A 14,703-nucleotide genomic window follows, 5' to 3' on the forward strand; every position below is an offset into this window, starting at 1 on the left:
AGCCTGTGGTAGGAAGGATAATCCCTCGTCCAAGTTTGATCCAGGCCCTGCCTTCCAGTGTTCATAACGCATTACTGACCCCAGACATATCCTTGTGTAATGCCACCTTTGAACTTGGACAATTTCTAGAATAGGGAAAAGGAGGAGGGAAGGGAATTAGTGCTTTAGCAGCCATCGGCTAGTATTGTGTCAATGGGCTTTATTTCCAGTAACCCACTTGGTTCTCATGTCCATGGTATCATGTGGGCATTGCTCTCCCCGCCTTACAAAAGAGGTCACTGGCTCTCTGAAGGTTAAATACTTCTCCTTGGACCTCACAAGCCAGCCAGTGGTGGAGCCAGAGCCCAGCTCTTTCCACAGCGGCTTAGGGCCTAGTCTATGGAGGCCCGCCTTGGGGACGCAGTGACTGAGAACTACTCTAGGGTCAACTCCTCAGTCCTTCACCCTGGTCTCTGCCAGCTCACACTTCTAAGACACCCTGAAATTGAGACAGTGACAGGGAGTCCAGATGCGCCCCTTTGCAAGTCTCCTCTTTGGGGCCATCCTAAAGCCTGGGGTTCTGCAGCCTGCTCAGGCATCGTGTGTCTGCAGCCTGCAGCCCAGGCACTGGAGCCATGTGCCTCCCATCACACATGGCGCTCTGCAGGCAGTGCCCCCCACACACGGCCCTTTACCCTGGCTGAAAAGGAAACAGGGTTTGTGATCTGCATGACTTACTCCCATCCTCCAGGAAGTTCTATTTGCAGGATATTCATGGTTCAGTGGGCAGGAAAAGGTGCATGGTGCTAAAGCTGAAATAAGCCTTGAATGGCTCATGGGGTGGGTGGAGGAGGGCAGGGGGCAGTCACAGTGGGCTGGGCAACTGCTTCCAGGCTTGTATAGTAGACTCACTGTGCAGCCTCACAAAAGTGTCAGTCAGGAAACAACTGGGCTGCAGGACCAGTGGGCACAGCCATAGGCTGTGGATAGATATAATCCTTTGTCAAGCTCCAGGCTACTGAAGACAGCTCAAAAGGATTGCCTTCAGGATCCCAGAGCCTCAGTGGTGCCTGTACTAATGAAGGAATGGATGACACAACTCTTTCCACAGGCCACCAGGAAGCCAGCTCCCCCGTCCTGGCCTGGTCCCTCCTCCCTGTGGAGTACAGGGAAGAAGGAGCTGGAATCAGGCTGGGGCTAGGAGACTGGCTCCTCCTCCCTGCTCAGCCACATACTCAGGAAAAGCGATCTAGGGCCACCTGGACGGAAGAGAGAAATGGGAGGCATTTCTTTCCCCTCCCCTCCCTTTCACTATGTGCCAAGTGCTTTATACACATCAGCTTGTTTAATACACCATGTTACCCTTTGAGTAGTGTATCAGTTCATTCTCGTGCTGCTAATAAAGACATACCTAAGACTGGGTAATTTATAAAGAAAAGAGATTTAATTGATTCGCAGTTCTACAGGGCTGAGGAGGCCTCAGGAAACTTACAATCATGGCAGAAGGAAAAGCAGACACATCCTTCTTCACATGGCAGCAACAAGGAGAAGTGCCAAGCAAAAGGGGGAAAGCCCTTTACAAAACCATCAGATCTCATGAGAACTCACTCACGATCATGAGAATAGCAGCATGGGGGCAACCACCCCCATGCTCCAATCATCTCCCTCTGGATCCCTTCCACGACACATGGGGACTATGGGAGCTACAATTCAAGATGAGATTTGGGGGGGGGGGGGACACAGCCAAACCTATCAAGTAGGTTTTTCAGATGGGGAAATGGAGGCTTGGAGATAATCTTGCCATTCACCTGAGGCCTCGAGGTTAGTTCGAAGAGAAGCCAGAGTTTGATCCCAGATTTGTCTGGTTCCAATGACCCTGTCAAAAGAGAATTTTCAAAATTAAGACTTGTTATGGGCTCAGTACATCTGGGTATGAGGAATATGCCAAGGTTCAATGTAGTTTCTTGCTGAGGAGAATCAGGAGCATGACAAAGCTGCTTATAAGGAGAAAATGAGACACACACACACACATCAAGAAACAGAAGGATGGAGAATGATGAGGGATAATTGTTGTTTGATGTAGATATGGTTAATAATATGGAGGATAATCAAACCATAATGTTAGAGCTGCTTTCTCCATCAGACAAAAATAATTTTCATCTTATCAGTTTCCTACAAGTTAGCAGCTAGGTTTCTAGAGTCTGAACTCCAATCAGTAGTTCAGTCTGGTGACTCAAGCAAGCTTATTAGACAGTGCTCACCACAGCACTGAAAAGACAAGCAATCATACTGTAGGCTTTATTTCTAAGTTTTGGATCATTTTTCTTAACAGTCACCCACTTTAGCAAGAAAAATGGAAAGAATATTAAGAACTTTTTACATGGCAAAGAAACCGGGACAGGTGATGGGAGACTCAGGTGTCCCCGAAACACCAGGGCTAGGAACCCCTCGCAGCTCTCAGGTAACAGTGCTGGGGCCACATGTCCTTCTGGAATGGTTCCTGGACTTTAGGGCTGTCAATGGCCTGTAGTAGATGGGCAGGCATGACTACTGGTCACTCCTCACCCAACCAATTCATTGCAAATGAGCTGACCTGGGATGGAAACAAGATCTGCGTGGAAAACAGCTGGCAAGCAAGCATCTGTCAGCTAAACTAGACAGACAAGAGGTCTCAGCCCTTGAAGACATAGGGTTTAATGAGTCAATGAAATGTCAACGTGTAATCCTTTCACAAAAGACAAGTGTATAATCCCTGAATCACGAGCATCCCAAATCCAGGATTCCCAGCATCTGGGGTTGACAGCTTCCTGACCAAAAGCCATCAGGTAAAGTGTCATACATAATGGCTGATGTGGAGGTTTGTGAATACGGTAATAGCCTTAAAGAAACCAGGACAGTGAGTGCTGCACTAAGGTGTGGTATCTAACACAAAGAGATCTAGAATTAGTTCATTCATTAAACTTTAATGCCATGGTAAACTGTATTCATGAAATTCATTCACTGTAGTAAGTCACCACTGAATTTAATCGGGTTTTTCCCTACACGGAAGCCCACTCTGGAAGTGTGGACACCTAAACAGATGCCATACTGTGTGAACAGGCACATCTGAAATGCTAAACATGCACGTACCTAAAGCAGTGAAATGCTGAGGCTTATCCAAAGGACAGAGTTTATGGAAGTTTCACTATGTTCAAAGATTGCGATGGCAGAAGTGCCATCAGCCTATCAGTCTAATGAACCTGGGCCTTGAAAGAGTTTTGGCACATGTGTGACAATGCTACTGTCTATTTTACCAACCACCTACACATTTGTGGGACCCTACAGTGACTTTTTATTCTCTGCTATCTATAGAGGCAGAAGGAGTTTGGATTAGTCACGCACACATTAGTGAGTATGAATAAGGATAATGCCATTCATGAGAAACACCTAAATAATAACCTAATCCACTCCACAATGTAGAGGAGGGTGGTAAAGGGTCTTTTTAACCAGGGGGCAGTTTGTTTTATTCTAAAAAGAAAAAAGAACATTTGACTAGCAATTTCGTTTAACTTGAAACCCATGTGTCCTCAAAACTGTGAATGAAGTTCACCTCAGGGCACCCGGGAGGGCATGTAAAGAATGTGCCTCTTGCAGGTTTGACTGTGATGAAGGAAGATGCCAGGTGAACATTCTTGGGACTTGCTCCCAGTTGAGTGGATGCAGTGCGTGTGGATGCTCAAAGGCCCAGTTTGCTAGAGTTAAAAGTATCCTGACTTTGGAGATTTGATGGCTTGCATTTCTGGTTCTAGCTGTGTCTCAGAGGTCTGTGAGGCCTTAAGTGACATCTCGAACCCTCTTAGGCCTATTTCCTCATCTATGAAACCTGTAAGTGCTTTTCTATGAGGATACTTTTCACTGCAGTGACAGACGTGGGAGGCCTATTCAACCCACAGACAGAGCACTGAGCGTGCAGAAAGGAAAGAGACTTGAGGTCACTGTCACCCTCTCGCCTGTCTCACACCTAGCCTTCTAGGGGTTGGTAGGATTCTAGTAAGAGAATAAGATCCATTTCGAAAAGATCATGAAGACTAAGCAGAATGCTTCTCGGTTGGCATGGGCAGGTTACTGAGTTCCTCCAGAGTATGCAGTGGTTGTGTTCTGGGGCTGGGAGTGAGCTGCACCAGGGTTTGAATCCCGGTCCATCTCTTACTAGCTGTGTGATGCCAGGAACTGTCTTGTACTCTCTGTTCAGGACATTCCTACCTTTCATGGCTGTTTGAAGTTTAAATAAGATAACGTGTGTAAAAGCTCTCAGTGTAGTGCCTGACCCATAGGAGCTGTCACATACTGAGCACTGACTGTGATTATACAGTTACAGGGCAGTTAACAGTGCTCTTACTGTGCACCAAATGCCAGGCTAGAGCTCAGATACGATGGACAATGCATCGTGGCTCCTATAGTGAACGAATCTCACAATTTAGACAGGGAAAAGGACACATAAGTGGGCAATTACCGCACAGTATGAAAAGTCATGGCCCAGAAGTGAACCCAGGGTGCTATGGGAACACACACAGGGCTGCTCAGTCTAGCCGCAGGGCACCAGAGGAAGCTTCCTGGAAGAGGCAGTATCTCTCCAGGGACCTGAATGGTGAGCAGGAGTGGTTTCATGACGGACGGGCAGACCGAGCTCTCTGAGCCACCGTGGTGCTGTTTTCCATCCCCTGTGGACCGCAAGGTCCGAGGCCCTGTGGGCTCCAGGATACATTCTTTAATTCCTCATGTTTTAAGTACTGGGGAGGCCATATCAGAGGAGGCTGTGCTACTTCATCTGGGTGCGCACATGTGTATGTTTAAAATCCACCAAGAGTATTAGTTATTAACCCATGTAGACTCCAAGCAGGGAAATGAGCTTTAATTCCTTTTCCTTTGCTGCATCTTTTGTTAGTCACTGCTAACATCATCATCATCATCACCATCACCATCGTCATCATCACCCTGATCCATTTCAGGTGCTTTGTGTGGAAGTTGTGGAAAAGCCAGCACTGGGGAGGGAGTCACAGTGGAAACACTGTGGGAAGGGAGGAGAGAACATTCCACGTTATTCCTCCCCTCTCGTGGACTCTGCAAGCTTCCTACTCCAATTTAGATCGCTCGCTCCCAGTCCTTCTTAACTCAAGAATGAGGGTGAAACAGCTTGGATTTTTACCATCAATACTCTAGCCAAGAAGGGGAGTTTTGTCAGAACTGGGTCTTCTTCGGCCCCTAGAGGTGTGGTCACTGCTGGAATTCACTCGATATCTACATTGGAGCTGACCCATCACATGCCCCCATAGAACAAGTGTCGGAGGGAGGTCCACAGACGCCAGACCCTGAACACTCATCTGTTTGCCTCCTGCAGAGTTGCTGTGGAAATGCCGTTCCTATCCTGGCCAACCAATTAGGCCCACAATGTAGTGCTTAATTTAGAGTCCAGCAATGACTGAACAGTAGTTATTTAAATAACAGCTTCCAGTATTTCTGACCTGGTGACAGCAGGCGGTGAGGATGCAGCAATAACTATCCTTGGCCTGTTATCACATCTTCCCCCTCTCCAAGGCATGATGAGAAATCTTTAATCACCAAGGTGCTCAGGACCAGCAATTCTTGGTTCAGTGTGTGTGTTTCCCTTGGAGATCTGACCTCATTTATTTTAGGGTATTGGCTTTGCCTGGCCCAGGGACAAGGTTTCAGGGAGTGTGAACACCTTCGCAGAGTGCTATGGGGGTGATAAGGGAGCAAGCTGGCAGGGGCCTCCCTCACCTATGCCTCTCTCCTCTGTCCCTCCAGGAGTGGCCAGGCCGACCTGGCAGCCATATACCATGAGCGCATCGACGTGGAAGGCCACCACTACGGGCCTGCATCCCCGCAGAGAAAAGATGCCCTGAAGGCTGTAGACACTGTCCTGAAGTACATGACCAAGTGGATCCAGGTGACCTGAGGCAAAGACACCTGGCCTGGCCTTCTCTCTGTTTGTCTCCTCCATAGTCACGCCTGTCAACATCTTCCCTCTTACTGCTAAAGGCTGACGGGGCTGGCACAGGCTTTGACGAGTCCCTTTGCTTCACACAATGCCTCCTGCGGTACCAAGCGATCCCTTGTTCCATAGCCAGGCCAGTGAGAAAGATGGACCTAGGTGTGCCTTCTCGCCTGGCTCAGCTGGAGAGATACCCAGCTCTGTGGAATCCTAATAAGTTTGGTAGCAGCTGGGCCTGTAGACAGATTCCAGTGCTGATTCTACCTCATGCTTTTGCTGAATGACTACAAGTGTTTGGTTTTGTTTTTGCCTTTGCTTTACCTTCCTGTGCTTTATCCTGTACATCTGCAACATGGGCACGTGATAGTTCTCAAATAAGCACACAAGTTTGTTGAAAGAGCCAAAGAAGATGCAAACAGAGGGTCGACCTTAAAAAGCTGAAAGTACCGTGTCAGGTGTCAGCACGAATTGAACGGGACTGAGCCTCACAGTCCCCTCTGCAAAGGGCTTCTGTTGTGGGTTTTGAACTGGGTCTCACCAGGGCAAAATAGTAGATGATTAAACACAGAACTGAGAAGATAGCCTTTCTCCTATCGTTTGCAGTTGACAAAGTGTTCTGAGTGTATGAGCCTCTCTGAGTGCCATAATGACTGCCTTTTCCCACCCCACAGGAGCGGGGCCTGCAAGACCGCCTGAACGTCATCATTTTCTCGGATCACGGAATGACCGACATTTTCTGGATGGACAAAGTGATTGAGCTGAATAAGTACATCAGCCTGAATGACCTGCAGCAAGTGAAGGACCGCGGACCTGTTGTGAGCCTTTGGCCGGCCCCTGGGAAGCACTCTGAGGCAAGAAAGCCCCGTAGGGGGTGCAGGGGGGCCATGTGGGCCCTCGTGTATCGCCACTTTGTACTGTGTCCTCTCCTTGTAGTTTTTTTTTTTTTTTTTTTTTTTTTGAGGCGGAGTTTCACTCTTGTTGCCCAGGCTAGAGTGCAATGGTGCGATCTCAGCTCACCACAACCTCTGCCTCCCGGGTTCAAGTGATTCTCCTGCCTCAGCCTCCCGAGTAGCTGGGATTACAGGCATGCACCACCACGCCTGGCTAATTTTGTATTTTTAGTAGAGATGGGGTTTATCCATGTTGGTCAGGCTGGTCTCGAACTCCTGACCTCAGGTGATCTGCTCGCCTTGGCCTCCTAAAGTGCTGGGATTACAGGCATGAGCCACTGCGCCCGGACTTTCCTTGTAGTTTTAATACTGACATACGGAGCAGTGTCAGGAGCTCAGATGCTGGAGGCAGACGATCTAGTTTGCCTGTCACTCCCTGAGTGACCTCTATCAAGTCTCTGTTTTTTCTTCTCTGAAACTGGCATGATGATACCTACCCCATTGAATGTCATGAGAATTAAATGAGATCAAGGAAGCACCGTACAGGCCCTCACCAGGGCTGTTTTTGTTTGTTTGTTTGTTTGTTTGTTTTTGAGATGGAGTCTCGCTCTGTCACCCAGGCTGGAGTGCAGTGGCATGATCTCGGCTCACTGCAACGTCCACCTCCCGGGTTCACGCCATTCTCCTGTCTCAGCCTCCTGAGTAGCTGGGACTGCAGGTGCCCGCCACTACACCTGGCTAATTTTTTTGTATTTTTTTTAGTAGAGACAGGGTTTCACTGTGTTAGCCAGGATGGTCTCGATCTCTTGACCTCATGATCCAAGCCTCAGCCTCCCAAAGTGCTGGGATTCCAGGCGTGAGCCACCGCAACCGGCCTAGGACTGTTTTATTATAGGCCCAAATGCAGCACTTCTCAGGCACATCTGGGGAGCACCAGCAGCATCCCTAGGCTGCCCTTTCTCAGGAAGCAGGCTGCTGCCAGGCTGATCTGTTTCTTTGGGGGAACGAGAGGGTAAAGGATGAAGGGCTGAGGTTGTATGAAGTACCATCCCCTTATGTCAGAAGCCACCATTCCCAGCTCTGTTCAGTTGGAAGCCAGGCCAGCTCCCCACCCTGGCCCCTCTGCCTCCCTGTATGTGAGCATGGTGGTGTCGTCATAGCTGCCTCCTGGCTGCTGTGAGGGATATGGAAGCACGCTGAGCCCACTGCAAGGACAGTAGGGTCCATGACGATCCCTATCAGAGGGTGATCCCCAGTCACTGCCCTGCACTGGGTGTAGTTGAGTTCCCACAGTGCCAAGAGAGGGGATAAAGCGCTGCTCCCCACAGTCACTGCCCTGCGTCAGGGATGACTAGACCTCTGCTTACCCTGCTCTCAGAACTAATATTCTCCCCGGCAGTAGCTGGTGACCTACCCTGAGAAGGGAGGAGGAGCAAGTGGCACCTTCTGCTGGCTGCTTGTCCCCTGAGTTCCTAGTCACTTCCCAATATGGGCTTTGTGGCTCGTCCCACTCCCAGATGAAACTGATCCTGGCGGGAAGCACCTGACTTCCTGGGGGCAGGCGACCTGCTGCCGCTGGAGGTTGCCAGCCACAGGGTGCCAGGAGTAGGTCCTGGCTGGCCTGCTTTCTCTCTCCATCCTCACTGCAGCGATGCAATTGGCTCTCATTAGTAAGGATTAAGCACTGGTGGAGGCCAGGGTCTCACCTCTTTAGCTCAATCCTTCTGCAAATGCATCCTCCTTTCCTTAAGAACTCCGGATTTCCTTAAGTAGAAAATCATAACTCATGGGGCCTACTCCCCTACAAGATCTGTCTATTTGGGGTTGAGGAACACAGATGCCCACAATGCCCCTGCTGCCAGCCTTGCCCCATGCCCAGGGGGACGGCCCTTTGTTCTCAGGCCCCACGGTCAGGAACGATAGGTGCGGGCTATGTTTACACAGTGTTCCCATGAGCTCCCAAAATATGAAATCAGGAACAATATTTTACACATTGGCAGGTTCTTGAAAATCAGTATTTTGTTGTTGTTGTTGTTTTTGGCAAGAAAGATCATCCTTGTCTCCAATTTGGCACTTAGGAACGTGCTGTCTCCAGAACTTGGGCATCAACAGCTTTTGAGCTAGGGAGAGCTCCTTCCAAGGTAGTGTTCAAGTCAGGCATTGCAAGCGGCCAAAGCAGTTGGTAGAGTATTCAAAAGCGGGGGCCATGTTTGCTCGACAGTTTGTCATGTGACGGACACAACAGTTTGTGAGACCTGCTGTGTGTTGCCAGATTTTTCACTTATACAAAAATCCTTCTGCAAATGCATCTTCCTTTCCTTAAGAACTCCGGATTTCCTTAAGTAGAAAATCATAACTCATGGAGCCATCAGAAACCATCCACTAAATTATTTCACAGAGTTGAATTGATAAACTCAATCTTATCTTCAGTTATGCCCAGAAATATATGCCTGATTTGGCTAAAGGCCAAGTCAACATCAGCCAGTCGATTTTAATTTTAGCCATAGATATTTAAGTGGCTGCTACTATTAGAAATAAGTACAGGGCCAGGCACAGTGGCCGATGCCTGTAATCCCAGCACTTTGTGAGGCTGAGGTGGGTGGATCATCTGAGATCAGGGGTTCAAGACCAGCCTGACCAACATGGTGAAACCCTGTCTCTACTAAAAATACAAAAATTAGCTGAGCATGGCGGTGGGTGCCTGTAGTTCCAGCTACTTGGGAGGCTGAGGCAGGAGAATTGCTTGAACCCAGGAGGCGGAGGTTGCAGTGAGCCAAGATCTCGCCATTGCACTCCAGCCTGGGTGTCAAGAGCAAAACTCCATCTAAAAAAAAAAAAAAAAATATATATATATATATATATATATATATATATATATGTATATGAAAAAGAAATATGTGCAGGGCTACACTTGGTGGCTGAAGCCTATAATCCTAGCACTTTGGGAGGCTGAGGCAGACAGATGTACAAAATATGTACAAAGTTTGCATCTTCATCATGAAATTAGCAATGTAATTAATGGCAAACAATTACTAGTGCATTGAAGATTCATGGGCAGGTAGGATGGGCTCTAGGTCAAGTTGAAGAACAAATCTTTTTTGATCTTTGCAATATTTAATATTAGGTAGACCAATTTCTTACTTTCCCTTTAAAATCAGCATGGGAGTTTAGACATAAATAATATCAGAGCATGGGCATTTTGACATTATTATAAAATGAATAAGGTGTGAAAGGTAATGTTACAGCAGACCCTTTATACTCACAACACTTGAGAAATAGGACATTACCATACCTGGGACATGGGTATGTCCTTCTCAGACCCAATCCCCCTTTTTGCCCCCTCAGAGGAAACCACTGTCTTAAATTATTAAAACTTCTCTTTACAGTTTTACCATACATGCTGTTTAGTTTTGTAGTTGCTCAAACTATAATAAGAAATATAAAATTGGAATAATTTTGTCTGTATTCTTCAGCAACTTTCTTTTCCCCCCCTCAAGCTGAGATCCCTGAGAATCTTCCAGGAGTGTTTGTAGCTATAATTCATTTGTCTTCAGTGCTGTAGAGTATTCCATTGCAGAACCACACCATGAATTCTTTCTCTCCCCTACTATCGCCGGGCATTTGGGCTGTTCCAGTTTGCAGGGTTCGTTGGTCCACATATCTACAGGTGCACAGACTTGAGGGGTTTCACTCTGTTCCTCACAGTCAACTTCTTAGGTCAGAGAGTATGTGGATCTTCAGCCTTCCTGGATAAAGCCACCTGGCTTTTTGAGACACACAAGTTTTTTGTTTTTACGCATTCAAGTCTATCAAGTATTTGGCAATTTCTTTCTTTGGTCTTATACGTAAGTTCTCCTCTCCCCTAGCTCTAGTAAATATTCACACATATTTAAGATAGTGAAACTGATCACTCTTGATTTTCCTTACAGGTATATAACAAGCTGAGCACAGTGGAACACATGACTGTCTACGAGAAAGAAGCCATCCCAAGCAGGTTCTATTACAAGAAAGGGAAGTTTGTCTCTCCTTTGACTTTAGTGGCTGATGAAGGCTGGTTCATAACTGAGGTAATTATGAAATATGCACCAATTTATTCACTATGTGAATTCTATAAAACAGTCCAAAGTTAAATAATAGTTACTCAAGTTTTTACACATAAAAGATTTTTTCATGTAGGCATCATTTGTTGCATTATGTCTTTCTTTAGAGAATCAAAAGTCTTGATCGGGTAACTTTGTAGACACAACTGTAGATGTGAACCCAGAGTCGTGGTTTAGACTTCGTGGCTCCAGACTCGCTGTGTTTTAACAAACGGGCCTTAACTCGATTACTGGGCTTACAATGTTACCTGTTTGCTTGAAAGCGGAACAATTACTGTGAACCAAAGCAATTGCTCAAGGGCAGTCAAAAGCAAGGAGAGGCTCAGCTAGCTTTCACCTTCAAGAGAAATGTTTGGCAAACGAGACTGCGAGTCCCCAGCTTGCCAATTTGATCTTTCAGAGGAGATTATCATGCATTTTTGGTCCAAACTTTAATTGGACCTGTGGAGGCCTGAATAACCTCCACAGGGTCCTTCTGGTTGGCCTGGACTCTAAGCCCCCCCAGCTCTGGCATCAGCTTGTGATATCAGGCCACGGAGGGAAGGCCCTGCCCTTTAGGGGAGTCTATGGTCAAGTGATGTTTGCAGTTCATTCCTGAAGACAGCACGGCTTATTTTAGGAATTTGAAGGTAGGTTGCAGTTATTAGCTTGGTTCAAAAGTAATTGTGGTATGGCAAAAATCACAATTACTTTTGCACCAACCTAGTAGAACAGGCTCCAGGGTACATGAGAGTAGCTGGTTGAGGCCAACCAAGTGGAAGACCTAAGACTGTTGGTAGCCGCCCTGGGAGGCGGGCAGGTGATGACCAGCAGGAAGGCTGACTGGGCAAGTGAGTGGGAGTTTGGGACATGGGCATGGGAAAATGGGGGTTGTGTGACATGAACCTCAGTCATGTAGGAGGACTGCGTGACTTCTGGGTGCTCTCAGACAGAGAGAAGCATCTGGCACCAAGGAACTGAGAAGAGAGCAGATCCGATTAGGAATGTGAGTTGCACAGAGCAGAGGCCAGCGAGGCCCTCCTCAGGCAGCTATGGCTTCTCTGCCACGTGGTTTACAAGGTGAGGGTCCCTCCGTTCCCTAACGACCTCTCCTTTACAATCCAAAATGCTTCGCATCGCTTCATCACACCATGTGAGGTCATCTGGAGTGAGGTTAGGTTGGGATCACCAAATCATCACTTACAGTGGTTTGCTGAGGACCTCACACAGAGCACATATGTAGTCAAGCAAGTCACCGGTCTCACTATATTCCACAATGCCAGCCTTCTAGATCTCACCAAAGGGCTTACTGTTTGAAGTTTTTTCAGTTTATAAAATTCTGGCAGAATTGCTTTGAATTTTTAAAAGCAAATATGCCCTGAAGGTTAATTCACAGCCGTCAGTCATTTCTTAGCTGGCTATTTGCATCCGTCTTTACTTTGTCGTCTTTAGCTAAAGTCGCCCATGCTGAGAGACTGGGTGGTAGGGAGGGAAGGTGTAAGAGGGCAGAGGTGATTCGGGCATCTTGGTGGAAAACAGGCTTAGGTAGGGGAGTGCAGGGCCAGAGGTCACTATGGAGATGCTGGATGACTAATGAGGTGCCATCTCAATTCCATTGAGAAAGGTCTTGGCCCCCTGCCGTAGGGTGTGACAGGTGCTGGGGAAGCAGCTTCAGCCCTGAATCCTCTCAGTGAAAGTAAACATGGTGTCTCAGCAGCCACATGCCTGGCATGAAGAGGCTGGGTCTTCCAGTGAGTGATGAAATGCAGTGCTGGGAGACCTTGAGACATCCGTTAAGATGCTCTTGGTCATAAATCACAGCCATTTGATAAATGTGACTGAAACAAAAAGGATTTGCTATCCCACGTAACTGGAAGTCTGGAGGCAATTCCAGGATTGCTGAATTCAGCAACCCAATTATATCACAGCCCAAGCCAGCTCTTCTGCAATGATCTTGGCTTTCTTCAAGGTCACAAGATGGCTGCTGCAGCTCCACACATCACACATCACATCATATCCCGTCAGGACATTCCAAAGCAGGAAAGAAAGGGTGTGGGTTCTGTTTACACATCTCCTACTTTTATCAGGGAGCAAAATATACATACCAGAACCAGGGCCAGACTCGGGTTTTGTAGGACTCTGAAGATTATGGAATTAAGGTGAAGGGGATCTCTCTTTAAGAAGAAAACGTACACAATTATGAATACAAAATTAGGTACAGGGATTTGGAAGAAGTTCACACACATGAGGAACCTTGGTGCATAAGCTGTAAATCTGCTTCTGCCCAGAACCCCCTAGTGACTTCCCCTGGTCTCATCAATCAGCTGACTAGTGGGGCTAGGAAGTTCCCGCCTTGGGTCAGCTTTGGTTCTGAGATCTGAAGTTGTGCTGAAGTGCAGACCAGGGGGTCCCAATCACGGGACAAAAGTGAAACAGAGGCCAGGAGTCAGGCAGACTGGGACCCCGAAACAAAGAACAGAAAGAAGGGGTGAGGGGAGAGCGAGGACAAACGGCAGCCTCTGCCCCATTCTGACTTGCGCTGGCCCACTCAGGATGCCCAGTGACAAGTGTGAGGACACGTCCTCCTTCCCCTGGCTCTGCTTTCGTCTCCCCCGCATCCTCCCGCCCCGTACTCTGCTGTGGGTCCAAGTGCCTGCTCCCTTCCATCTCCCCTGCATCCTCCTGCCCCGCACTCTGCTGTGGGTCCAAGTGCCTGCTCCCTTCCATCTCCCCTGCATCCTCCTGCCCCACACTCTGCTGTGGGTCCAAGTGCCTGCTCCCTTCCATCTCCCCACAATCCTCCTGCCCCGTACTCTGCTGTGGGTCCGAGTATCTGCTCTCCTGTAGGAAATGACAAATTAGTGTTGACCATGTTACGTTCTATTACGTATTTTGTACGCATTGACAAATACACACATACACGTTTGTCTGAGTAAATCAGAAGTGAGACCATCAGTTAGCAAGGGCTAACCAGTACTGTATTGTACGTCTTAGGGAGAAGCCACAGAACAGAAAAGAAGAATGCCTAGCTGTTGACAATTACTAGAGCAGCATTTTAAAATATACAATCATTTCCAAAGGAAGATTCTAGGTAATTTCAAAGATAAGTGAAGCAGGAACTTTAAAAAGAAAAAAAGAACATCAGAAATAAGATAAATAGGGTGTGAAAAAGTAAGATTGGCTCTGAAAGATGAGAGTTGCTCATGATAGACTATCCGTGGTGGCTCACACACCTTCAATCACTAATGATAAGGGCTGCGAAACTCATCTTCACGCATCACACCCAGATCCTTAGCAACTCTAGAATGACCCCTCCCCCAAAGCTTCAGTGACATGCATAGAAAGTTATTTTATACCTTGCAGATAATAAATACATCAAGAAAAATTTGTTTAAATTGTAGTCAATGACAACAGCAACTACTGCAATAATGATAGCTATCTTGAATTAAGTGCATCCTAGTTCCTGTTTCTAATTCTCCTAATGACTCTGCATCATGGATATTGTTAGTTTTGTTTGTTTGTTTGTTTTGTTGTTGTTTTCTTGTTTTGTTTTGTTTTTTGACATTAGTCTCACTCTGTCACCCAGGCCGGGATGCGGTGGCACCATCTCAGCTCACTGCAACCTCTGCCTCCTAGGTTCAAGAGATCCTCCTGTCTCAGCCTCCCAAGTAGCTGAGATTACAAGTGCCTGCCACCATGCCCAGCTAATTTTTGTATTTTTAGTAGAGATGGGGTTTCACCATGTTGGCCAGGAAGGTCTTGA

General features: G+C 47.3%; 1 protein-coding gene across 1 annotated transcript in view; it reads left to right on the top strand.

Annotated features, from left to right (window-relative positions):
* The window catches only part of ENPP6 (ectonucleotide pyrophosphatase/phosphodiesterase 6), a 124,254-nt gene that overhangs the window by 88,094 nt on the left and 21,457 nt on the right, over window positions 1-14,703 (top strand). Inside the window, exons 4-6 of the mRNA XM_010377921.2 lie at window positions 5,785-5,926; window positions 6,643-6,822; window positions 10,791-10,928. Coding sequence (XP_010376223.1) covers window positions 5,785-5,926; window positions 6,643-6,822; window positions 10,791-10,928 — 460 coding nt within the window. The remainder of the gene's footprint in view (window positions 1-5,784; window positions 5,927-6,642; window positions 6,823-10,790; window positions 10,929-14,703) is intronic.

This window comes from Rhinopithecus roxellana, chromosome 2 (genome assembly GCF_007565055.1).
Source record: "Rhinopithecus roxellana isolate Shanxi Qingling chromosome 2, ASM756505v1, whole genome shotgun sequence".
Taxonomy (NCBI): domain Eukaryota; kingdom Metazoa; phylum Chordata; class Mammalia; order Primates; family Cercopithecidae; genus Rhinopithecus; species Rhinopithecus roxellana.